The 27,296-nt window shown below is 36.8% G+C and overlaps 1 protein-coding gene across 10 annotated transcripts in view; it reads right to left on the bottom strand.

Moving 5' to 3' along the window:
* Positions 1 to 27,296, bottom strand: part of LOC102684211 (suppressor of tumorigenicity 7 protein homolog) — a 67,963-nt gene that overhangs the window by 23,162 nt on the left and 17,505 nt on the right. For 5 of the 10 annotated variants that reach the window (XM_015352356.2, XM_015352357.2, XM_069192549.1 and 2 more), the window contains 2 exons: positions 24,857 to 24,892; positions 2,409 to 2,491 (listed from right to left, as the gene is read on the bottom strand). In XM_015352356.2, the coding sequence (XP_015207842.1) occupies positions 2,409 to 2,491; positions 24,857 to 24,892 (119 nt within the window). Of the gene's footprint in view, positions 1 to 2,408; positions 2,492 to 10,754; positions 10,840 to 24,856; positions 24,893 to 26,877; positions 26,905 to 27,296 lie in introns of those variants that run through there. The other 5 variants (XM_015352359.2, XM_006633266.3, XM_069192550.1 and 2 more) reach the window with 3 other exon arrangements.

Here is a 27,296-nt window from a genome sequence, read left to right as displayed (position 1 = left end):
ATCATTCCAGAGAAACTAGTCAAGAAACTCAGGCACTGGTGTCTCGGCACCACCCTCTGCAACTTGATTCGGGACTTTCTGACAGGCAAACCTCAGGTTGTCAGGCTTGGAAACCACACCTCCGGCACACTAACTCTGAACACTGGGGTCCCCCAGGGGTGTGTGCTTAGTCCATTGCTCTACTCCCTCTATACCCACGACTGTAAGGCCAAACACAACAACAACTCCATCATCAAGTTTGCCAATGACACCACAGTTGTAGGTCTGATAAAAGACAGCGATGAGAGGGCTACAGGGAGGAGGTCAATCTCCTTACAACATGGTGTGAAGACAACAACCTCAAAACCAAGGAGCTGATCGTTGATTTCAGGAAACTGCAAAACGGACATGCTCCTATCCATATCAATGGAACTAAAGTGGAAAGGGTCAGTAACTTCAAATTCTTTGGTGTCCATATCATCGAGGACCTCACATGGTCTCTCAACGCCACCTGTCTGATCAAGAAAGAGCAACAGCACCTGTACTTCCTAAGATGGTTGAAGAAGGCTAAGATATGTCCCTAGATCCTCACTAACTTTTACAAATGCACTACAGAAAGCACGCTGACAGGTTGCATCACAGTGTGGTATTGCTGACCGCAAAGCCCTACAGCAGGTGGTGAAAACTGCCCAGTCCATCACTGGGGTTGCCCTCCCATTATACAGGACATTTATGACAGTGCTTGAGGAAAGCTCTAAGCATCATCAAAGACCCCACACACCCCAGCTACAGAATGTTTGACCCTCTACCATCTGGAAAATAGAACCGGAGCATCCGGGCCCGGACTACCAGACTCAGAGACAGTTTTTACACCCACACTATCAAACTATTAAACTCCCAGCCTCTCTCACCTATGATCTGAACCTCACAGTGCCTTCCTTCTTACCAAAAACTCAAACACACATTGAAATCTACCTCTACCTTACATGTCAAGAAGCTCACTCCCCATAATTTCTATCCCTTTATTTCATTCTGTTGATGCATGTTTTTGCACATCTGATGTTGTTTTACACATTACCTGTTGCCTTTTGTCATTTTGCACACTGCCTGTTGTCTCTGTCTTTCTTTTATTATACAATTGTATTGTTGTTTTTTGTACTGCTTATCGTCTGAGAGCTAGCTAAATAGCATTTCGTTATACCATACACCTGTATATGAGTATAATGACAATAAACTTTTTTGCAATACTTAAAACTATCTAAAAACATGTTGCCTTATATGTGTCAGTTTCATGAAAATATATACTATTAATATAGTAGTAAAATGTGCTTGGTCTAAAGCATGTTTACAATGTAATAGAGTCGTTTGCGTTACTGTAAGTTTTGCTCTGAATCGCAGAAAATGTTGGCAATATAATGCTACACATACAGTACATTGAAACTTTGTCTCTATAGTGATGTAAATTGGAACATCAACTGTTCAGAGGAGGTTGCGTGAAGCTGGCATACCAGGAAAAATTGCTGCAAATAAACCATGGTTAAGAGAGCAGAATAAGAGGAAGAGAGTTGCCTAGGCCAAAAAACAGAAACTGGACCTTTGAGGCCAGCTTCACGCTACCTCCTCTGAACAGTTGATGTTGAAACATCTGTACTTCTAGTTGCATTGAGTTCAGCTTGTATTTCAGGGTCAGTTATTATTGTCTTCATTTCTTAAAGCTTTTTTCCTTGCTTGCTAAGCACATTCTGCCATGTTCATTCAGGAATTACAAACAATTGCCCATCCTCCCTATATTTATAGTAATCGTGGACCTTCCCTTGTTTACCAATAACTGGTGACAAAAGGTAAATAAAGTAAGATGTTAGTTACCTGTGAGAACATCTAACAAATATAATTTTAAACTTCTTTTAGTGTTCTAACACCATGTTATACACATTTCTGACTTTTAACTAACCTGGGTTTACAACTGAAATCTGCTTGCTTTGGTTGTTCATTTTATTGAAAATGAAAAATTAACATTTTCAGTGCAGTTCAATTAAGATTATAAGTACAGGTTAATACGTTGTAAAGCACAGATAATTGTGAAAAACCTGGTTTCAAGCAGGTGTACTCAAACTTTTGACTGGTACTGTATATTGTAAAAGATAAATAAAGACACTGCGTTGAAAAATAAACTCCAGTTATAGGCTTCCTCGTTTCAATAATACTGGTGCAATAAGAACATTTTATTCAGGTAAATAGTTTAGAGTAAGGAGTTATGTCAGTTTGGGAGCTGGAAAGGAACAAGCAGTCACACCTGAAAAGCTTTTTTTCTTACTTCCTTTTATTTTTAGCATGCAGTTACTCTATGGTTGTTCAAATATAACAGCACTACATTAATGTAGTTTGGAACTATTATTAATTATAGGAGGGGAAAAAAGCAATAAACTTACCAATATAAGCCCAGATATTAAAGAAGAGGTTCCTGTCAGGGCGACGTAAAATTTTGGGGTCAGCGTATTTAGAAACATGCTCACTAGAGATGGAAAAAGAGAGACAACACATTAGACAATAGTTTAAAAATAGTCCAAGTCAACAAAATAAAAAAGCACAAAGATGACGTGGAGTACGGAAGCTTATTAGCTCTATGGAGAAGAAATTATTTTTTGCACTTAAGATAGTATTGTGTTTAAATAATATACTTTTTGCATTAAAATGCAATCATTAATTTGTGAACAATATTGCCTACTATATTAATATATTGTAATATATGCATTTATAATGTCCCTTACAAACTTGCATTGACTTTAACATCAGATGAAAACGGTCACACTCCTATGATATTCTACATGTGAAACTGCAGAAAAATGTACTGTACACGGTTTTTACTACTCTTTAAACATTGAACGGACTACATTTATGTTGACTTGACAGTAAGAATTATACCTAACAGTAAACAGCAACCCAATAATGTACAAACTGCATAACATACACCATGCAGACATTTATGAGCATTATGTTCTGTAAATCATGATTTTAAGAATGTCTGGGCTTTTAGGTGAATGTTCTGATAAGAATCAGAAGAATAAAGGAAAAGCTACAGGACCTTTCTGAAATTGTTTATTATAACTTTCTCAGAATTACAGGGTGGATGCATTGCAATTTATTGGTAAATCCTCAAACCAACCTTTGCATATACTACTGTTAGAAGAAGGAACTTTTCAAACAGCCTCTATCCTTGTCTGTTGCTTGCAGATGTCCTGACTACAGCAGTATACAGGAACACAAAGCCTATCAGCCGACTTGTTAACTCTTTCAGACCAGGTCCTTTGCCATGAAACCTGACGATGAGTAACGTAGAGTCACCATGGAGAGGGTGAAAGTAAAGAAGGACTCTTTCAGTCCTGGAGACGCTTTAGTTTCTGTGAAAGTCTGTGCATCCTCAGTCTGTAGCCAACTCCTCAATGGGAGAGCAGATGGAATACTTCAATGCCTGTTCTGCTGGCTGAAAGCAGCAGAAGAAAAAGACCCCCAGTCCTCCTGATCTCCATACCGTTGACACTGAAGAGATAGTAGCTAGAAGAGTGCTGCAGCTGACAACTGATTACGATCTTCGAGAGGGACTGGGAGGATTTTTAAGGGGTAGTGGTAAATGTTTTTTTTATTCTGCAGTTGATTAGGCACAGATATTTTTTCCCCCCACAAAAGAAATGACTATCATCTTCATGAAAGCAGCCTGTGAACCTCTCAGTACAAACAGAGTTTTAAACCGATTTGCATTGACAGAATCCAAATGCTCTGTCGCTCCAATTAATCTAACAATACAAAATGCATCCCTTTAACAGGGCAATTTAACTCAGTTATTTAGCATTGTTTTACTGAAGGTTTCTTTTGCAGAGTCACAAATGGACCAGAAGAGGAACAGCGTTATGTTAGGGCAACAGTTTATTTTACGTGTCATTTTCCTGCTTTGATGGAAATTTATATAATGTGTGATTAGAGTTCCCTATTTTTATAAAAGAATCATTTGTTGAAAATCTGTCACTGATCCGATAAGCCTGCCTGCTAAACTGCTTCCCTGGGCACCACTCATCTGCCCCATCCTGAGTAAATCTTTGTCAGGCCCCCCCCCCAGCTGGTGTCAGCTGTGAAACAGCAGTCAAAATGACCCGATGCGGTCTCTCTCATTCTACGAGGGATTATTAACAAAAACACCCTCAGCTCAACGATAGTCCCTTAGCATCAGCAGATGAAACAACAGCTGTTGAAAACCAACAGTGATTCCAGGAGTAAGTTGTGTCTATCTTTAATTTAATGAATTTGAATCACTTTTTTTCCCCAGCCACGTGATTTTGAAATTGACAAATTTTCATGCTGCAGCCCTCAGCTACAAACTCTGTGCCCGCACACGGGAGAATGAGGAAGAGTTCACAGACTCTTCTGATACACTACCATCGATCTAGTCATCATATGGCACATCTCAGGCGATGCACTTCATGCAAGAAGTTGAGAGCTGAATGGAGGTGACAAGCAACCCTCACCAACTGTACTGCAAGCCTGCAAGTGCAGAAGGCCAGGGATTGATTAGGGGTGGACTTATTCAACCCTGAACCAACTCGAACTGAGTGTATTTAATACGTTCTTTTTAAAGATGTAAAACAATTCAGCACCAAAGAACAAGAACAGATAAGGATTCCAAAGGTTAAAGTCTGTATTTATACAACAATTTTACCAAAACACTGTTTTACAGTATACAACGCCTAAATATGTCTAAGGGGTTAAAAGCAAAACTAACAAATTTGCAGAGGTAATTTAACAAATATTTTAAATTTGATTAATAAGCACTTTAATGCTTTCGAGCTTATAGAATATGAGTAGCAGACTCAACAATTGTTTCAATAAATGCAGCTCCCTTTTCCCAGTTAAATGTACTTTAGTCTTGTGAAGGTACCTACAGTCATTTCATGCCCCATTCATGCTAGGGATCAAACAGAAAAATAACCATCCGACACACTTAATAGTAACAGAATCTTGAATCATAAACTTAAAAATGCATAATTCAGATGGTTTTTGAGTTATAAGGTGCAACACGCTGCACCATTTTGTCACTCTTATCTACAATGAAAATAAGATTGCAGGAGACAGAATATACACTGCCATATTTCAATGAAGAAAAAAAAATATTTATCAATTAGGGATTAACACCCCTAGTTTGGGAACTTCAATACAGTAGTTTGAATATAGCCTTTGTCCTTTACCATGACTGAAACTATTTCACAGGGTGAAAAAGAACAACACTTATTTCTCTCCACTCTTATCAGAAAATAAGCTGCAAATATCTGATGCAAGACAAGGAGTATGCTTTCTCATGTTTGTGCTGAACTTGCTTTTTGGCTCAGCAGTTTAGAGATGCTATACAGCAGATGACATAAATAACATCAGACTTTTTCCTTTGATAGAGCTAAAGCTAACCTCCAGATCTTTACGCTAGATAGGAATCATATTATCTTAGGTCAACTGTTTTCCCATTAAAATTCAATGTGTTCTTTGTGACTACTTGCACTGAAACACCTACTTTAATACCAACATTGAGTTTTCTTTAGTTCTGAAAACAACAGTTTAAGTTCAAAAAGCCTCAAACACACAAAAAGTATGTTTTTTAAGTACAAAAAGTACTTAACCACTTTCAAAATCAGGGGACGCAATTGTTTTACAGGAAAGCAGAAAACATCTCGAGTCTGTGCTACATATACTGTGTTTTGTAATGTATATATAACTTATCTAAAGAACAAAACATTTTCAGTAATAGACTGGAATGGGAGTGAGTCTCCACCTTCCCAAGAGGTCGGAACGCTTTGGAAAAGAGGCAATATGCTTGCCTGGAAAGCCTATGACCAGGGTTTAATTTCCTTTCCTCTCTGAGTGTTAAAATACTGTTGATAAGTGCATCTTTGGCAAAGTTTGCAGATAACACAGCACTAACCCAACTGCAATATAAAGTGAATTTGTTAGTTTGGACTTTTTGACTACACAACTGAAAGCCTGAAGAAGGCTCCACAACTTCGTGTTTTCTTTTTTCTCTTTTCAGCATGGAATAAACCTATCACTTGTTCCTTGAAAGCATGAAATATGAATTGAAGTAAGAGGACATGATAAACCTTAAATTAGAAAGAGACTGAGAAATTCAGTATTTGTATGGCCCAGGATTTTTGGAAAGAAATAAAAAAGAAACAGAGGAACATTATTCTTTTCAGGATGCCATATGAAACCTAGATATGAACTGACAATGACGGACATACAGTAGTCATAATGACATAACTGACAGACATGATATAAAAAGGTAAATTCAATGTACCTGTAATGTATTTACAACATGTAATGTTTAGGTCCTTTACTACATGTACAGTGGTGAAAAAGTGTTTGCCCCCTTCCTGATTTCTTATTTTTTTGCATGTTTGTCACACTGAAATGTTTCAGATCATCAAACAAATTGAAATATTAGACAAAGATTACACAAGTAAACACAAAATGCAGTTTTTAAATGAAGGTTTTTATTATTAAAGGAAAAAAAATCCAAACCTACATGGCCCTGTGTGAAAAAGTGATTGTCCCCTAAACCTAATAACTGGTTGAGCCACCCTTAGCAGCAACAACTGCAATCAAGCGTTTGCGATAACTGGCAATGAGTCTTTTACAGCGCTGTGGAGGAATTTCGGCCCACTCATCTTTGCAGAATTGTTGTAATTCAGCCACATTGGAGGGTTTTCGAGCCTTAACCGCTTTTTAAAGGTCATGCCACAACATCTCAATCGGATTCAGGTCAGGACTTTGACTAGGCCACTCCAAAGTCTTCATTTTGTTTTTCTTAAGCCATTCAGGTGTGTTTTGGATCATTGTCCTGCTGCAGAACCCAAGTGCGCTTCAGCTTGAGGTCACGAACAGATGGCCGGACATTCTCCTTCAGGATTTTTTGGTAGACAGCAGAATTCATGGTTCCATTTACCACAGCAAGTCTTCCAGGTCCTGAAGCAGCAAAACAGCCCCAGACCATCACACTACCACCACCATATTTTACTGTTGGTATGATGTTCCTTTTCTGAAATGCTGTGTTACTTTTACCCCAGATGTAATGGGACACACACCTTCCAAAAAGTTCCAACTTTTGTCTCGTCAGTCCACAGAGTATTTTCCCCAAAATCTTGGGGATCATCAAGATGTTTTCTGGGAAAACTGAGACGAGCCTTTATGTTCTTTTTGCTCAGCAGTGGTTTTTGTCTTGGAACTCTGCCATGCAGGCCATTTTTGCCCAGTCTCTTTCTTATGGTGGTCATGAACACTGACCTTAACTGAGGCAAGTGAAGCCTGCAGTTCTTTGGATGTTGTTGTGGGGTTTTTTCTGACCTCTTGGATGAATCGTTTCTGCGCTCTTGGGGTAATTTTGGTCGGCCGGCCACTCCTGGGAAGGTTCACGACTGTTCCATGTTTTCGCCATTTGTGGATAATGGTTCTCACTGTGGTTCGCTGGAGTCCCAAAGCTTTAGAAATGTCTATATAACCTTTTCCAGACTGATAAATCTCAATTACTCCGTTTCCCATTTGTTCCTGAATGTATTTGGATCGCAGCATGATGTCTAGCTTTTGTGGATCTTTTGGTCTACTTCACTTTGTCAGGCAGGTCCTATTTAATTGATTTCTTGATTGAGAACAGGTGTGGCAGTAATCAGGCCTGGGTGTGGCTAGAGAAATTGAACTCAGCTTTCCAAAGATGTGATAAACCACAGTTGATTTATGTTGTAACAGGGGGGCAATCACTTTTTCACACAGGGCCATGTAGGTTTGGATTTTTTTCCCCTTAATAATAAAAACCTTCATTTAAAAACTGCATTTTGTGTTTACTTGTGTTATCTTATCTTGTGTCTAATATTTCAATTTGTTTGATGATCTGAAACATTTCAGTGTGACAAAAATGCAAAAAAATAAGAAATCAGGAAGGGGGCAAACACTTTTTCACACCACTGTATGTATTCCAATTCTTAACTGGAACAAGGTGCAAAAGTGACAATTCAAAAATATTCAACAGTTTATTGTTTCTTCCCTTCATGAGCTTGATTCTAACAATTGTTACCCAAGTAGAAAGTAAACAGTTTCAGGGAGCACTAAATAATCTGGGAAGTGTTTATGGACTAAATATAAATCAATTCATACACTTACTGCAAGTGACTAGAAACTACTTTAGATACAAATTTAACATTGTTTGAAATTTCTATCTTCACCTAGGGATGCAGAAATATTACAATAAAAGTTAACAGGACAAATTGCTCCCTTTTTTAAAACTCCATTCATGTTTGACAAGTCAGAAATTCTTCAAAATATATACCAAAAAAAATCAACCATACTCCAAGACCCTTATTTGAATAAAACAAATGTATTTATTTTTTACCTGAGGGATTCATATTTTATCAAGGTTTTTCCTGAATTTATTTTTTCTTATTAATATACCATATTCCACCCTGTTTTTAGTACATTTTACCACAGTGCCAAGTACATAAGTATCCCATAAAAATAATCTTATTTTATTGATTTAAAAAGCCATGGAGACTTTCCTCATGTTTACAACTATAAATCACTGTCAACTAACTACCTTTTAAAATGTAGGCTATGAAAATAAAGGTAGTCCAATACTGATGTATTAATGTATAGATGGTATTTGCTTAACACAGTGCTCTGGGAACTTAACAGAATAACACCGCTGTAATGATCAAATTCTCAGACAAGCAGCACTTCTATGATGAGTCCTAAAGGTCACTGCTGAATCAGTTGTGCAAAACTAGCACTGAAGGTCTCAATGCACAATGAAATGATCTTCTCTGACTCAGCCTGGTGTCTGGCTGACAATGGGTCTTAATTCATTGCTAAAAATAAGCAAATGAACACTTCAAAGCAAAAGCATCTGTCAGTCTTTCAGGGCAGTTGAAGACAGTTTGGACAGTTCTTTATACAAGAAAGTTGGAAAGTTCCGTTTTCCCCCTGCTTATACACTACAATCACATTTAGTTTAGAATGAGTTTATGACATCACATTAACTTATCGTGAATCTGTCTACATTAACATAAGGGCTGTGAGTATATGTGAGTAAAACATCACTACAAAAGTACATTTTTAGAAATTATCCTTGTAGGATGTATTGAACACAAAAGCATACTAATGACCACCTGTCCTGTGGTTTGTGCACATTCTCAGACAAAGTTTACAATGAACAGAATTTCAAAAAATCATATCCACACTTGTACATTTTAGTGATTCTTTCAACTCCTGCTTGTAGAATTATGCTTGTGGCTCAGAGTGTGATATAATTGCTACATGACACACAAAGTTTTGTGTTACCCAGTCCCATGTGTAAACATGTAGCAATTATCAACTGCTAAGAGAAATCCAAATCAGGAGCACAATACAAAACCTACCAGTGTATGATATTAATTGAAAACTGTCTAGCAATCTCGAAGCATGAAAAAAAAACAGGAAAAAAGGATCAAAAGCAATTACAGTTTACCTTTGTATTATGAGACCATATTAAATGGGACTTTGAAAGCTTCTTCTTGTCATCTTCTTATGCAAAATAATGTACTTGTATTTTTTTACAGAATGGTCATCATCATGAAAAACATGGATATATGGTACTCATGCAGAAACTGTGGATAGCTATTTGATGCCCTTCCAAGTTGGAACAATAGAACTTCAGATACTGTACACTCATCCCCTGACTTCTCTAAGGCTCCAAGTTTAAAAGAACCATCTACAGTAGTCAGGCTTTTAAATAAACCATAAAGCAGGGTTAGTAAACTGCACTCAGTAAAAGTGGGGGCATTGTTTTCATAGGTACAGTATAACTGAAGTAAAATGGCAGCAAAATAAACAGTAACTTGTATTTGTTTGCAAAATCAAAAGAGGAAGATCACATACCGTATAGTACCTTAAAAGAATTTCAGTACAATTTTAACAGGCATCCCCAAAATGTTCACTAGCTTAGTGTTAGTTATTACTTGAGTCACTTAAGCTTATTTGTTAATATCTTGGTTTTTTCTGCAAAGATAACCAGTCCCATATTAAACACATGGCAACGATTTACAAAAACATTCTCTCCTGTACACTCACATGTCTGTAAAAGTTGCAGAACAAGAATAGTAAAATCATTCTAAGTCTGTACCAAAGTTATCTGATTTAGAACATAAGTACAGTAAATAACAAATCTCCCTACAGCTAGAAGCCACTACAGATTCTTTGCATTGATCTTCTTACATATTATACGTTCTGACAAATGCACAGCTACTGTACATGCCATGGTTTTTGATTACACATGTCAAATTTTAATAAAACAATTTAAATCTTTAAATATTTTTTTTACCCTTTTCTGAAATATTTTCTCCATCTGTCATTAATAGCACTATATGATCATAACAGCTCAAGGGTGGCAATATTGTAGAACTATTACAGTACAGCGATGAGTTAATAGTTAATTTAGGTTTCTGACTGCAGTAGGAGTAACACTGTTTCTAAGAACAAAAATAAAATGGAAAAACTCTCTCTATTTTTTTAAATATATAATTTTTAGTTATTTTCTTCTGTAGTAAATATTAGTTTGGCACCAAACAGATATTTAGCACATAGCAGATGTGATTTTTTTCATACAGTACCTCAACCACCACATATCATTACAATTGTATTACCACCACAGTTTTTCTATTTGTACAAAGCAAAGAAAATTTAACAATTGGGAAAAAAAACATTTAAAAAGGACTCACTTCTAAGCAAGGACTTCAGATTTGTGAGCATAAATTACTTGAGGATTGTAGTTTAATCCTTTGCCCCTTTTTACAAACATGTTCTTCTAAATCCTGGGTCTGCTACCTAGCATCTTCTAAGATTTAAGTTCAGAAAGCCTGACACGGCAATTCCTCATCTCTTCATCAGCTCTCCGGATTGCATTATCAGAATTAACATTCTGTTGATCTGGTCAAAGAATCGGCATGTACAAACCAAGCTCTCTCTGATACTTGCACACCCCAGGGTCGGTAATGTATCTTAATGGCTTCCTCTGGGCTGCCTTCATTGCAAAGAGATACAGATTTTAAACTACACATTCTAGCAAATATATAAAAACTGCTGAAGAAATAACTAACATTTCAGCACCTTGTAAAACAGTGCAATTCGCTATATTATCTGTATTCAAGTAGAAGTGATTTTTTGATCATTTAGTTTTCTTTTACTAAACATTTAAAATTCTTTCCCACCCCTGCCCCTGGATTACTCCTCTACCTTCTGCTTTTTGTTTCAGCTGAACTCTTGATTAAGCTTATTGAACATTTAATTTAACCATTTGGCTGTTAAATTTAGTTTCAGCTCCTGAATAGCAGAAGACTAGAAATTAGCTTGCACTCTGAGCCAAAAGCTGAATTTCAGAATTCCTCTCATTTAGGTTTCATGTTAAGGTGGAATCTAATTTGTGGGTTTTATACAGTACATTTTTTGTGGCATGTTCATAGAACTATTAATACTGTAGGTGCAGGAGTGGGGAACAGTGTCAGTATGCATTGACTGCAAAGTAACAAGTGAAGGTATAAAAGAATAGAATTTTGACCTTCTTCGGGTGTAGGAAAGAGAGAGGAATGTTGCAGAGGTATAAAAGAGAACACAAGACAAAGCAGGCAAGAAAGTTTATATACTGTACCTTTTGTGCTTCTCCTCACACACATTTGAAGAAGGCTCAAGAGCCTAAACTTTTTTTCTTTCCTCTTTTCAGTACAGAATTAATTCTTACTTGCTCTATTGCTATTTATTAAGTGTGTGTACATCAAAGTACACTTTGATCGCAGTCAGACACTTTGCAACAGCCTGTACAACTACGTTGCAATTAACAGCTTTCAGTTTCAAGTGAGGTTCACCATTACGCGTCCTTGCAAAACAAACAGCACATGAAACACATAATGATTGTGGTCCCTAGCTGGTTGTCAGTGACTACAGACTAACAGCCAGGCAGCTTTATTAATTCCATAATCTGTCACTGGTGACACTTGGCAAAAGCAGTCAAGTAATCGGCTCGGTTGAGGATTCTATTAGATTCTGGACCTTCAAGCTTCAAGGCTTTCAGGGGATGTTTTAAACAAGGAAATAGTTTGTTTCTTAGAGTTGCTGTTCTGTACTGGATTCAATATTTCTTTAACCTTTATCTTTTGGAGAAGAATGGAATCTCGTGCGAGTTAAGAGACCATTTTTAAGGTCAACTGTAACACAGAAGTATTATAAGAGGTAGAGGTTATTTTAACTCCATGGTTTTGTACCACTGCTAGTGGATATTACTTTGTGTCCAGCTATGAATAAATTGTTATTGTTTTGCTTTAATATAAACATAAGAAATAGAATGCATTTTTTTTTCATTAAATGAAAAAACAAATGAGAAAAAGCTATTTTCTCTGTGAATTTCTATTGCAGACTGACTATGGGATCTCTGAAAAGTGATCTCTTAGCTTGTAAAGTTGTCTTCACCACTCTGGGGACCATCCAGCCCCCCCTTCTGCTGCTCCTATGGGAGATGATCCTATTAAATTTTCATACAATTTTCTACAAAACTGGCCACTGAATGACCTACTGAGATGATGAGAAAACACAGAATATCTGACCTTTTCAGAGCTTGGAGAAACGGGCCTTGTATGTTTATGTTTAAAAGAAAGTGTTCAAGGATGAATCCTTTTCAGATTTAAGGAAAGGGAACAATTGATCAAGTCAAAGCAGGCATTCAACACCCTTTGGAAGGAGCACTTTGAAGATCTACTCAATCAAGAATCCAATGACAATGATAGCGCTTTCAATCCATGCATTCATCTGCTTTACAATATGCTCATCCCAAACTTACTTCCTATATTTCCTAGCATCTCACTCAGATTCATTATTGACAAGCTGCATGCTGGAGTGCAAATGACACACAATCCATTCAGGAAGCTGATTTCCTACAACTCTGGTCCAAAACGAATACCATCCTAATTACACACTGAACCCCAGCATACAGATGACACTGTGGCACGTGAAATGGATCACCAGACAACTTTCAATAGGCAATATTTACTGAAGCATACAAAATGGGACTTAGACTTAATCCTCTGAGCAGTAAGGAAAGCACTGAACACTGAGAGCAAACTACAATTGCCAAAATTAAAAAATGTTATTAAATGTTGAAAAAAAACCCATAAAAAACAGAATTAGGCCATCCGGTTTTATCAGCTCCTCATCCTCCAGAGGATTTTCTATTAACATCAAAGTTCCCTGAGAGAAAGCCAAATCATAACAATTGTCTGAATATCGGCAAAACGTTTGTCAGAAAAAGCAAGCCTCTCAAGGGGTTCAAGAAAATATTTTTCCCCAACTACTTAACGTGGCTGTGTTGCATGCATGAGAAAAAACGTCGCTCCCGAGAGGCTCCCACAACCTCTTCAAGCTGCCGAGTTTATAACCCAGATAAACCATTTCTACCCACTATGTCATCCACGGCAGTGGAATGGTACTTGACTTACGTTCACTGATCGCTAAATCCGTCTTTGTGAAGTTCGATGCTTCAGAGAATACCGCACTGAAGAAGAACTAATTATCTCATTCCCTGTGCCCCTTTCTTTATGTTGAAAGGGTTATTTCACAGCCACATCTGCCACAGTGGTTGGGGCGGGGGGGGGAATGAAACATTACTGTTTGTCCCATCAAGTTGAAACAGTTTTATTGATTGTACATCACACAGTCATGGGGCTGCACTGCAATGAGTTTGCAATATAATGGGCTGCATAGTGATGGGGCTTCTGTTGTAACGGGCTATGCGGCAGTGTCATTGCAGTTTGAGTTTTGCAGCAATGTGGTGATAAATTCCAATAACGCTGCAGGTCTGCACTCATTTTACTTAGTTCCAGGAATTATTTGTGCTGACTGCTGGTTTTTAACTTTCTTAAGTCTCCTTAAAGCACCTCCCTGAGGATCTAAAAGTTTTTAAGTTTTGGAACAATTCTGAAATCAACCCTCATTCAAAGAGAAGACTGTGAAATTTTGTACTGCTTTTGCTCCTTATTTGTAAAAGTGCAAGGAGTGGAGTTCCGGCTATAAACTACAATTTTGCAGCTTGAAACCTAACAAATCACATAGTAAAGTTAGACCTTTGGACACTGAACTGTGAATTAAAAAATCTCATTAGTGTTCAGAATTCATAACACAAGAAACAAGGTAACTACGACAAACATGCTGACCAACCAAGAGGGTTACTTGCACTCAAACAAAACATGTCTAACTACAGAGGCCATCAAGAAAAACAGGACTCTCTAATCCTGTGCAGGTTAGTCAAGTTCTTAGAGATCTCAGTTTGTATCTACACAATACTGAAGGCTGGTACAGACATTTCCAAGATCAAGGAATTCTTAAACCCACTGAAAACTGCTTTAATTATCTTCTATTTAGGCTGAACTTTTGGACATTCCTATAGTACATCTTCTTAATCAGTGCAATACCAGAAATCTCCTGTCTTAGGTTCCACCTGAGTTGTTTTGCTAGCATGGTGATATCAAGTTGGCCTTTTAATACGGAATTCTAACTGTTTTCCTTTTCAAATATCTCTTTTCCATAGGTATTACTATTAATAAGATCACATTTCAATTCCCAGTCCTAAGGTCTGTTAGCATTCTTTAGCCATAGCTAGTCATTGCTATTCATTTCAGACAAACCTATTTGCAAAGGCTCTACAGTAAGTATTTAGAGACATACATGTAATTGACCATGACCAGACAGGTTTCTTGAAGGGGCCTGTTTGCTTCCAATAATAAAGCACCTCTTCCATATTCTGGATCAGGCCCTCCACTACATTCTGCAGAGATGACATTAGAATGGAACTATAATGGAACATTACTCTAGAATGGAACTATATATGGGCTGTATGAGAATGTTTTGGTATTGGACAGTAATTTAGCCCCACAGTAGCCTAACCAGATCGTGTATAGACCACACGATTAAGCTCTTCGCAGCAGGAAATGAGCTGAGGTATTTAACAAGGTTTCCCATTATCAGCATTGTTCTTTTTTAGACCCACTTTCACAGATAATTAGCCAAAATAGTAGTCATTAGTTTCATTAACATAATTCACTCAAAGTTCATGACATTCTCCTGTTTTTTTAGATTTCTAGTGCAGTTTCACAGTCTAAAAATCTATTTAATAACCTTAGTAGGTACTTTGGACAAAAGCTGAAAGGGTTCTCCATGAGCAAAATCACCTGACACATGCAAACTGATCCACACAGGAAGTGAGATCATTCATTCTGTAAATAGTATACATATTACAATAGTGATTGTGAGCGGCAGAAAGCTACACGTGAAAGTGATCTGGGTCTTTATGTACTGTAGATTCCTGGAGTCATTATAAAGATAATGTGGGGAAACAAAAAAGAAAATGTAGCAAAATGTGTGGAATTTAATAATAATAATTGCTTACACTTAATAATATAATATAGCGCTTTTTCTGGACACTCCACTCAAAGCGCAGGTAATGGGGACCCCCCTCCACAACCACCAATGTGCAGTCCCACCTGGATGATCCATAGGGGATTATTAGGAGGCCATGACTGGTACAGGCCAATGGGAAATTTGGCCAGGACGCCAGGGTTACACCCCTACCCTTTTCGAGAAACACCCTGGGATTTTTAATGACCACAGAGAGTCAGGACCTCGGATTTAAATCAAAGGGAACTATACTCAAGTTTTATAATACTTCTGTAAGAGCTCATTTAGAATATTATTTGTTCTCTTCTGGCTAGAATGCTACAAAGAGAATACTGTAATCTTAGAATTCAAAGAAGAGCTACAAGAATAATTTCTCATCTCAGGGGATTGTCATAAAGCTTTGAAGAACTAGTAAAAACCAATTCTATGTAGAGCAAAGGAGATTGAGAAGAGATTCGATCTGGGTTTATACAATGTTTAACAGTATAGTCAGAGTCGGTCTAGATGACTACTTCAGACTTGACATTTACTGTTCTCTGCCTTAAACAGGAACCTTTTCATTTACATAGTTATGGGTGTCTTGAACAGATTCTCAACCAGGTGGTAAGGTCCAAACGCTGGGGTCTTTCAAGAAGCAGCTGGGAAAGATTTTGGATTCACCTAACTACTAAACTATCAAATGAGTAAATGAGCTGGATGACCTTTTCTTTGAAAACAATGTTATATTCTTGAACTGTACTTTTATAAAATAAATGAAATCTGTGCTAGCTGAATTGAATCCCACTGTTAGGATTAAACATTCCTCCCCCCCATTTTCATATTAATTTGAAGCAGTCAGGTTCTATCTATCTATATTTGGGTATTATGATCCTTTCTTATTTCAGCACATTCATAAGGAACATTATGGAGGTTCTGAATACAATTGAAGCAGATTTGACCAAGCAGTTTCCTTTATAGGCTATGCTAAATGGAAAGATTTTGATTAGAAAAATGAATTTATTATTTTCCATCATCTAATTTTAACTGAAGTACCAAGTATAAATTACTTTTATTACTACTAGTTTAATCAGGATGTGTGAATGGCTGTAAGTGTGGTTAATTACTCTGCAAAGCTTGATCGTTTTAAGGAAGCGGTCAAATTTTGAAGCATCAGCTTAAAGCCACCTAACTTAGGAGCCGTTAATTAAACCATTTAGTCTCCAGGAGCTTCTTTTTCGTTCCCAAGACCAGGCCAGTCTCTCTTGAAGAGGTTGAAAAAATGCAAACTTGGCATTCCAACTGAAATTTTATTCTCTCTCTCCAGTCTGGACTATTTTTTTAGTGGTGGGCTCTTTTACTACCCTCTCTGGTTTAGAAAGGCTTTTGCACACATTTTAGTCTAAAGGGAGACTTATTTGCTCTCTAAGTGACTCTAGCTCAACCTTTCCTGCCTATGAGATATGCTTTTCCTTTACCTCATTCAGAGCCTGACCTAGTAGTAGAGTCACTGCCAGGAGCCTAGTCTCCATCTCTAGATCTTCAATCCCGGAGCAGAACAGCTGAATTCCATAAGACAGCATATACGACCCAGGGCAAAGCATGGGTCACAGATGTCAATCTTGTATTGCTCCAAACAGTGGGCACAGACTACTAGACTGTGACTTTCACAGCAGATGTCCCGTTGATCAACCCTGACTTTAATCACGAACAATGACAGATACATGACGAATTCACCAATCGCACCTTGCATCTAATATGCTCTTTAAACCTTTCTAGGTCATATTTTAGACAAAGCCATAGAATTAAAACGTCCCTTGTTATGACAATTTATGATTTTCTGATGGCTTCAGTCTCTGGGTAACTTATTCCCCGGTATTCTCCTGCTTCTGAATTAAAGCGCAGTTTTTGATATGGTCAATCATGGCATTCCATTGGAGCACTTCAAATATTATACAGAGATCGCCAGTACGTCCCTTAGTCGATTTGGCTGCTATTTGGCTCACATGAGCCAATTCCTAAATCTTTTAAACCTGATGTTGTCCCGCTTACTAAGGGTATTTTACAGGATTATGTGCTAGAATCTTTACTATTTATGAATTACAGTACATGTTGCCTCTTCTCCACTGCTATGCTGATGACAAATGGATTTACTTGCAGGCAAACTGAATACTGCTGCTGAAGTGACTGCACTTTACAGGTGCCTCTGTCGTACAAAGCTGTGGACATCGCAGAACTGTAAGCTCAATTGCAAAAAGACTGAGGTTATAGATTTGCAAATATCACAAGGGTAATGTTTTCTCACCTGTGTATAACACCATTCAGCTCTATCTGATGATGAAATATTGATGCATACGTTTATTTCATCTAGATTAACCTACTGCAAATTCTTACTTGGTAGGATGTCTAACAGGGCACTTAAAAGGCTTCAGTACATCCAGAAGCTAGTACAACCTATCTTCAAAAAATACCTTCAAGATATTACTTCCATCTTGTATAAATTGTACTCATTCCCTGATAAATTAAAAGCAGGCATTTCTGCTCTCCTACATGTGTAAGGCTCTGGATTGTCTAATATAGGGATATTGTAGTCTAAAAATTAAAAATGAGATCTGCTTAGTTGGGACTTCTTAATCTGCCAAAGACTGGGCTCTAATGGGTGATAAAGCCTTTTCTTGTGCAGCATTATTTTCACTGCTCGAATCCATTAAAGACAAATAGAGAATTTTAAACATCAAAATCTGTTTTCATTGAAGCTCATAATGTATAAGCTGGTTTTCCTTTTTACTGGTCAATTAATATTTTATTGGGTCAAATCACAGTGCCTTCTTCTTTTTTTACTGGTTACATGTATTATATGAACATTGAACAAAACTTTTAGTTTTTTTTTAACTGCCTATAAATAAAAGTACTATATATTTTAATTAACAGGTTTTATGAAGATAGTTATCGTTCCTCAATCTCTTAAACCTATACAATAAATTAAGTTTTTTTTTTCTTTTGCGAAATAGCTTATAAAGCTATATGCAGTACTCTCCTCTATTATAGTGAGATGGCTTCTCAGATGCTGTTCATAATCTAAACTAAGAACAACATATGATGACGTCAATTAAAATAAACATTATAATTTAATTAACCATTTCAGCAAATGGTAATCGATATAAAAAAGGAATTTTAATGAATGCAATCCCTCCTGCTGACAAGTCAAAAGTAATAAACAATGTACTGTACAGGCACATCATTACAAGGTTTAAATATCCAACAAAAATAGCCGGAGAAAGCAGTTAATATTGTACCATTTTGCAGCTCTGGCAGTCATGTAACCATGGCAACAGAAACAGCTGGTTGCTGTCAGGTCTAACCAAGGAAAGTACCATTGGTTTATCAAACTGCCATTTCCAGTAAACAAACCTCACATGTCTAAAATAAGATAAGAAAACTAATTTACAGCATTTCAAGCCAAGATAAGAAGCATTTTAATTTAGAATAATATCCTCTCTCACAGCTAATAATTGTCCAGATCAAATATTTTATGACGACACTGAAACCTTACAGACTACTCCTCCCAGATCTAAGAAATTATCCAAATGTTAAAACAGAAAATAAAATATTTTTTTTGCCTAAAATGAAAGCCTGTGTTTTTTCAAAACAAAGCACATAATAAAAGAACTGTAAATACTTGGCTTCACCACTTTTTTTTAAAAATATTATTTTTAGATATTGATCTTGCTTTGGTCTATCTGATCACACAAATGATTGCTCTTTTTTAGCACAATTCCAAGTGAAAGCTAATGATATAAAAATATTATCTAGATTTATAAAGAAATTAGTTTACACTATTATACTACCTTACGAGGTAAAATATTTCACTCTAAATGAAATTTTAAAAAAGTGTTTTAACTTCAAATAAGGTTTACATTTTCTAAACTTGGGGACTAATGGGACTATTTTGGTTTCCTATCATGGTACTTTAGAACTGAAAATCTTTTTTATTCAGATAATTACTAGTGTCAAATGTTATGTTCAGTAAAAAAAAGGAAAAAGTTAGAGCAACCTAGATTTTGGGGAGTGCCATATTCTGTATTAAGACCACTGCTCAAAATGTATATCAATCATCTAAATGCCAGTATAGTTAGTAAACTAGTCAAGTTTGCAGATCAATTCTCCCAAAACAGGAGAATTAGCAAACACTACAGAATCTGCAAATGAAAAAAGTACAAAATCAAGACTATACATGCATATTTTAAAAAAGTAAGGAAGCAAAATGGAAAACACTAACTTGAAAATGCTATTGATAGAAACCACTTAGGTATTTATGTTGACTCATTTTTACTTCTAAGCAATGCAAGGAAGCAATCAAACAGCAAACAAGATCAATATATGAGGAACAAGTACAGGTTTATTCCATGCTGAAAAGAGAAAAAAAGAAACAACATTTAATCTGTGGAGCCTTCTTTGAAATAATTTCAGCATGGAATAAACCTTTACTTGTTCCTTTGCATGCTGACGCAGCTACAGTACCTACTGTACTTGAAGATTAGAATATATACATTTTTCGTAATTCTGGTCTTTTTTTACACAAAGGATTGTGAGGGTCAGGAACAAGTCACCCAAACATGAAACACTAGCTTCTTTCAAGACTTTACTGAAGGAGATCTTTGGATGAATCAGCCGAAGTCACTAGATGGCCCCCTACTCATGTCCAGTATATAAAATATTTCCATCATAGCAAATCCTGTCCCTACAATTAATATTCAGTTACATGTAGTTAGACCCACGTGGTTAAGAGGTGCAAATAAAGATGCAAAAAGTGTAGTCTGATTTTCATGTCACATCGACCTTTACATCACAATATATGCTTTTAAAAAATTATATTTAAATATATAAAAATATTAATCTTAACACTGCACTGGGGAGCAGCATCTGAAATAAATTTCAAATTTCAATAAGGTTCCTCTCCTCCTTATGGCCTCAACTGTTATAGAATCTTATATTCTTCAAGAAGAAGCAAAAACACTTTTCTTACAATCATGGGTCATTATTGAAGCTGCTTACCAAATAAAAACGAATACCTTCATCTCAGAATTTCTTAGTCATCACTGGGTAACGTGGCTCTACACAGCATGTACTAAAAGCATGATAGTAACATAGGAATTTACTATCCTTTCAGACAGACAGCAAATGCTGTAGAGTTGTATAATAAAGACCTATGCATAATTCATGAAAAAAAAAAACTAGAATGGCAAACCTGCCCCAGGATTTACCTTCAGAGCCAATTCAATACTCTGTCTGGTTCCTATAACAGCTGAGTCCATTTTCAGTTTGTGATATACAGTAGTAGAAATATACACCCAGAAAAATAGCCCAGTGCTGGTCCATTACAAAATAAATTAAACTAATTGGCAGGCCCCTTCTCTTGTTCATTCAAAAAACAAACAACATATTTTCACATCAGGCGTGTAGTTCTTGGCTTTAATGTGAATTTGCAATACCTAGGGACCTACAATGAATCTGTTACATAATCAGGTCTCTTTTCATGAAGCTTGTACAGAAGTCCCTTCTGTATATTTTCCAGATAACTCAATTAATTTCAGGAAACAATAACGAAAGAATATACATATACTTGTACAGAATACTTGTAATCATCTTTTACATGTTCTCAGAATGTTTGCTTTCATCACACATCTTACGCCATGAAAGCTTTGTTAAACCAGGAGAGAGTGGGAAAACAATCTAGCTCTTTTTAGACCCACACGCCAGGGAATGTAATTCATGAGCAAATTCATAACTGCCTTTTTGCAGAAATAATGAACTCAAATGGACAAATTACCCATTCTGCTTTATGAAAACCATCCTCAACTATTGGTCTTGCATAGCTATAACACAAATACAGCACCACAACACTGAGATATCCAGAGTGTGCAAACAACTAATGGGTTTTATAATTTTAAACTATGTCAATATACTTCTATCACACTGACGTCAGGGAAACAACTGAGGCATTACTAACGTGGCAAATGTAAAAAAAAAAACACCTATCTGAACAAAGCAAAAGGGAAAATTCAGTCAAATACAGGGAAGAATAATCTGACCTCTCAGTAGTCTGCATCTCTTTCATAAAGTGTGGTTAGGAAGTGTCTGGCCCATGTTTACTGTTCCATGCTACTGCCTTTTACATCAGAGTAATGTGAGAAAATTTCCAATCTTAGCAATTCAAAAATGTTCTTCATATATAACATGCATCAATTTGGATTTTATGCCATCCAGTACCCTGAAAGATTTCCCAGGGAGATTTCTGGAGATCCAGTAATACTTTTGTTAATGTCATCCACCGGTAGTGCAAAAATATGTGTTAAAGTACATATACTGCATTTATATACGTACATACGAGATAGGCACTTCCACACGCCAGGTCTATCCTGCAACTTATGCACTGAACTGATCTGGCATTGGAAAGCAGGTCTTTGCTTGGCACAAACTCAGATGTCAAGTCATCCATCCACTCAACATTTAATGCCACACAGCAATGGTTCTGAAAATAGGACGTTAATGAACCGCTAATTACATCTGGTCTTCAAAACTGTTGGTACCAGGATAGCCTTGATAGACAGGTCACTCGCTGCAACTAATGTTTCCACCAACCTAACAGTGTGCATCTTGTTTTGCGAATGCTAGACATTTGATTTTAGTGGCTAAGCATAACGTATCAAAGCTTAAAAGGCACAGTAAGCCTAGCCTTGAATGTCCTTGGAGCTTTTTACTCACAGGAAGAAAAAGTGGGAGGGTGATATGCATTTCATCTCTTTAATTTTGTGGGATATAAATGCAAAAATAGCATCCAATGTAGTATCACATGAATACAAATCTACATTCACATAAAACTCAAATCTTACAAATTACGATGTCTAAATATGCATACATGACAAGCAAATTAAAAAACAAAACAAAGGAAAAACTAGCCTCACCTAAAACCACCTACCTCGCTTTTAGAAAAGCACTCAACTACCATAGAAATATTTATGACAAGGAAATTTGTCAGTCATGAAAACTGAGACGATTTTTTTTTTTAAAAGGCAATGTGCCCAAGACACACCAAGAATTCCCCCCACTTTAAATTCAATAAATACTTTTCAATGATTAAAACAATAAAAACATTTAACAGACATCTAAAACAAGAGAAGAAACCCATCAGATGTTTAACAGTCAGAGCAATCCTAGCAACATACACAACGTGTAGAAACTGCAAGTGTGAAAACTGCAGTGAGGGAGATGGAAAAACAGTTTGTCTTGAGGAATCGCAGGAAGTGTCTGTAAAAATAATACGCAACCCAACCTACAAGCAAAGAATAACAATCAGTTAATCAACTTTGAAAGCATGAGGCTTTCTGTTCTGTGTAGCATTCACTACTTAAAGAAAACTTTTTAAACCTGAAATTAATTAGCTCACTTTACCCTGTTCCCATGTCCCAGTGCCTTTTATTTTTACTAAATCTTCTGCATATTCTTTATCAGATCTAAATGATTCTGTAAACTAGCTATTGCCATATGGCATTCAAATTATAGATTATAACTCATTCCATCTGGTGAACATTCCTGAGCTCAATATAATCCCACCGGATCAATGTCAACTCACTCCATATAGATTCCGAAACCTCAGTGGAGAAATAAAAGTGAAAATAAACCCCCTGACAGTCTTTTATGTAGCTGTACTGAATGCTCTGATTTTTTTTTTAAAAAGGAAATGAAACCAGAAAATTTCACTTTAATATTATTCGTGTTCCAGTTCAACACTTGATAAAATGGAACTGGGTAAAAAGCAATAAATGCACATGCTACTGTTTTTGGAGAAAAAAAACACTTCTACTATAACAGGGCAAACAGTCTTTGACTTCAATGTTGAGGTGATAAAGGCAGAAATAGATGGTTTTGAGCAGAACATTTAAATCCCATTCATTGCTTAAGTAACAATAAATGTATTAACCAGGAACGGTAATGCCAGAAATATTTAATTGCGATTTTAAACAAATTTGAATTAAATAATGAGAAATATATACTTGAATAATAAAAACAAATCTGAATTTAACAATAAACAATATTTAGACAGAGGTAACAGAATGTTACATAATTAGCTTTCACATGCAGACACCGGTAGATAAGACTCTAAAGAATATGAAAACAAATGCTGTAACGTCTGCCTCCTATTACACTTCCTGAACATGGCTTTATAAAGCAGGGAAAACCGCTTAAGCCACAAGTAAGTCTCCTAGGAGCGGTGCCCAGCTTGGCACTGAAGGAAGAAAATATCTTCCAGTGGGAATTTGTTCATTTAATGAGAAAAATTCAGAGGTCAAATCTTAATCTTGATTCCAAAGTGTGCTGACAGTGACCTTAGCAAAAAAAAGAACTGAGGATCTAAAAGATGTTTTTGTGTAATTGCATCCACATTACCAAGAAAACATGCCCTTACTTTTTTAACAGCACGTTTTCCAGAAAGGCACAACGAGAAGAAAAGTTCACTCCATATATATATATAATTTAAATGTGTACTTTTCTGCAAAACTGGAAATCCACTACAAGATCCATCGGTCATTTTACTGTAGCAGACTGGACAGATTTTATTACAAATTTTACAAAGCAAAAGTGATTTATTTCTACATTTTTTATACCGAGAACAACTGGCATTGAGTCTTGTGGTATGGAAAAGCTTTCCTTGTTTTCAGAAGGAATGACCTTTTCTTCTCAATATGTTATTGTAAAACTACTAGATTTTATACATACTTTAGGCACAGCTGCTCAGGCCTTCAGCATTAAAAAGCTGCCGCTTTCTAACTCAGCTGTTGACTAATGAATTTTGCTTTTCCCACATTTTCAGCACCCAGGCCAGAGTCTCATAGCAAAACAGTTTCTGACATTTCGCAAAGAATTTATGCCGGGGATATATAATTCAATTGCAAAGGACAGCACAAATGCCATCTGACTGTTTATGCAGGCAGTTGAATTGTCTTTCTGGAAAGGTAACCACTGCCTTGGTGTTGTACATTCATAGCATATGTGCAAAGAGAAGCATTTTTATGCATAACATCCAAAACAAACAAGCAAGGAGCCCATGCTGCCGACAATCTGCTAAGCCATTTTTCTTTTATTTTCTTGATCTTAAAAAGCAGAGCAAAGCGGGATAAACAGAGATCCTGGGACAGACTGTCAGATTGAAGGCTGATGTAGGGGGGATGTGCACAAAGAATTTTGCATCATTCAACAGCATCATTGCCTCTTTGTGCAAAATGGTAGAGCCCAGAGCCTGCAGAACAATCTGTCAGGAGGAAGCATGAAACAAAACAAAAAAAAATCACAAAGAAACACCATCGCTGAACACACACAGAAACGTACGGAGCAGAGATGCGGTACTTACATGACGATTCAGTGCCGAACATGGCTGGCCCAGATGCTGTTATGAAAAAAAAAAGGGGGGAGATGAGGCAGCTACACAGCAGGGGTCATGAAAGCAGACAATGCAGCCCAAGCACTGTGGCTGCCAGATGCTCTATTCCTAGGCTTCAAACAGCTTTCCCTTGGACCCAATCATAAAAACACAAGTACTCCTCAGGAAGAAAAACACCTCCAAGCCTCTGTTTTAGATCCAAGGTCCTGGTAACTGGATGGAAGTCCTCCTCCTTCTGTGATGCAGTGTAGCTGCACTAGGTAGCAGAAACCAGATACTGCAACCCACAAGCCGGGCTCCCAAGTAAGACAATAGCACAAGCTATGCAAACACTGAATGACGTCAAGACACTGCAAAGACTGACTGCTGTTAACCACAGGCTTGGAGGGCTGAATGGGAGCAGGCGAATCAAAGGGGGATTCTATTGTAGCAAAAAGCAAGCTGCACACATCCCCCACCGGAGCCAATTCAGGGAATACTAGCACCTCACGCCTGGTAGAAGGGCAAATTGAAATAGCTCACTAGCATGTGGGGAATATCACAGCATCAACTGATGCAACAAAGCTGACTGTTACTTTTCTTTCAGACGCACGACAATTTATGTTCGGGGCAGAGCTCCCTTACGGAGCAATTTGAAATGTGTTACTGAAAATTACATAATGCGCTCCGATGTTCCACCTCATTTGTTAAGAATGTTAAGAACCTTGTGACAATGTTGCCTGCATCTCTGTTTCATGCACAAAGGCTTAACATGAGCACATGAATAAATAGAATGGACTGCGATATTTTAGGCAATGCTGTCATGTCTCTGTAGATTTCAGCTATGTCCTTTTGTCTCACACAGGGTCATGTGTATTGATGCACTGTTTGCTGTCACTGTGTATTGGCTGAGGCTGACAGTCCACAAGACTAAACCCCCCAGACCATTAGAGTGAGTCCCATACAAATTAATTTAAACCTTCTGCAAAGATAACACTATCATATACAAGACACACTGATTAAATCATCCCTAATATGCTAATAATAAGCTATATTCTTCTAAATATGAAGACAAGAAAATAAGAAAGGTTACAAATGAGTTTAGGGCACTGAACCCATCTCAAATCCATTTGTAGTTTTTTACATCCTGTGTTTTATCTGTAAAATAATTCTGGCTAGTATTTAAATGCACTTTGTGACCAAAAGAGGTCCTTAGAACCTTTGATAACATGCAAAATACAGCAATAAATATGCATTACACAAAAAATAATGTTTCTATTGTTCTTCTGAAATTAGAATACATGCAACAATGCAAAAAAAAATTAGACACACAAAAGTAGTTGGAAAGTCACGCAGAATTACTTCAAAGAGGACAATCACAGCAAAATAAGCATCTCATCAGTGTTGCTAAGCAACAGTAAAAACATAAAATGAGTGCTCCCAATCTTCAAAGGAAAAATACATTTCTGTGGAAGTGACAATAGATTGTTGAAGCAAATGGATTGTTTCTGTCCTAAACAGAAGAGATTAACAAAAATTTAGTGCTGGGCAAATGGCAGATTGGATGTCAAGAAATTGATTTGATTAATGTAAAGGTTAAAAATGATAGGTAGTAATCATTTTCGGAAATTATATTAGCTCAGCCTATCTGGATTCTTATTTTAATTTCAGTGCAACCGAAGTTCTGTACTTACCAGACATTTTCTTACTGGTCTTTATGTCAAATTTAAAGAAGACAATTTTTTAAAAGTATAATTTTCAGACACTGCCTTTTTTCCTGAACCATAGGGACTTGAAGGAAGATTTAAACTAGGCTCTTCTTACTGTACTGCTGATGGAAATATGACTTGATTTAACCTAAGGCTTAATTCAAGGCAAGGAGAGAAACAAACTACTTCTGTTTTTTAAGGATGGTCTATTTAGTCTTTGAAATGCAATGGAATCGTACAGGTTCTTTTTAAACATCTTGAAAACGAGATGTTAAGTGTAAAATACAAAAAAGAAAACACTACCTTGAACTCCAGTATGTCAGCTTTTCACATAACAGCATTGTATTCTGTCATTTGCTGGAGGAACATAAGTCCCTCCCACATCTGGAAGCACAGAGTTCAAATTTTGTGATGAAACTGGACTTTCCCTATGTTCAGTTCATTGTCACGGAAACAGGAAGAAGACACAGAATTTCCCCAGGCCTGACTGCTGATTTTTCTGGGATTTTTCTGGTTAGAATCCGAGACGAAGATCTGATTATGACCACAGCAATTTGTTTTTATAAAAAGGTGACCTACATGAAACCATCCAATATCAGAAAGCCACTCTTAGTAAGGTTACTGGTAACCTGGAACACATCCTGGAAGTAGAGGACACAAAGCAGGATGCCAGGTCGTTCACCACAGACATAATCTCAAATAGAAAGGTGCAATGCAGAGAG

The sequence above is a fragment of the Lepisosteus oculatus genome, chromosome 7 (assembly GCF_040954835.1).
Source record: "Lepisosteus oculatus isolate fLepOcu1 chromosome 7, fLepOcu1.hap2, whole genome shotgun sequence".
NCBI classification, from domain to species: Eukaryota; Metazoa; Chordata; class Actinopteri; order Semionotiformes; family Lepisosteidae; genus Lepisosteus; species Lepisosteus oculatus.
The sequence above is the reverse complement of the archived record's forward strand: the minus strand, read 5'-3'. Positions and strand labels throughout refer to the sequence as shown.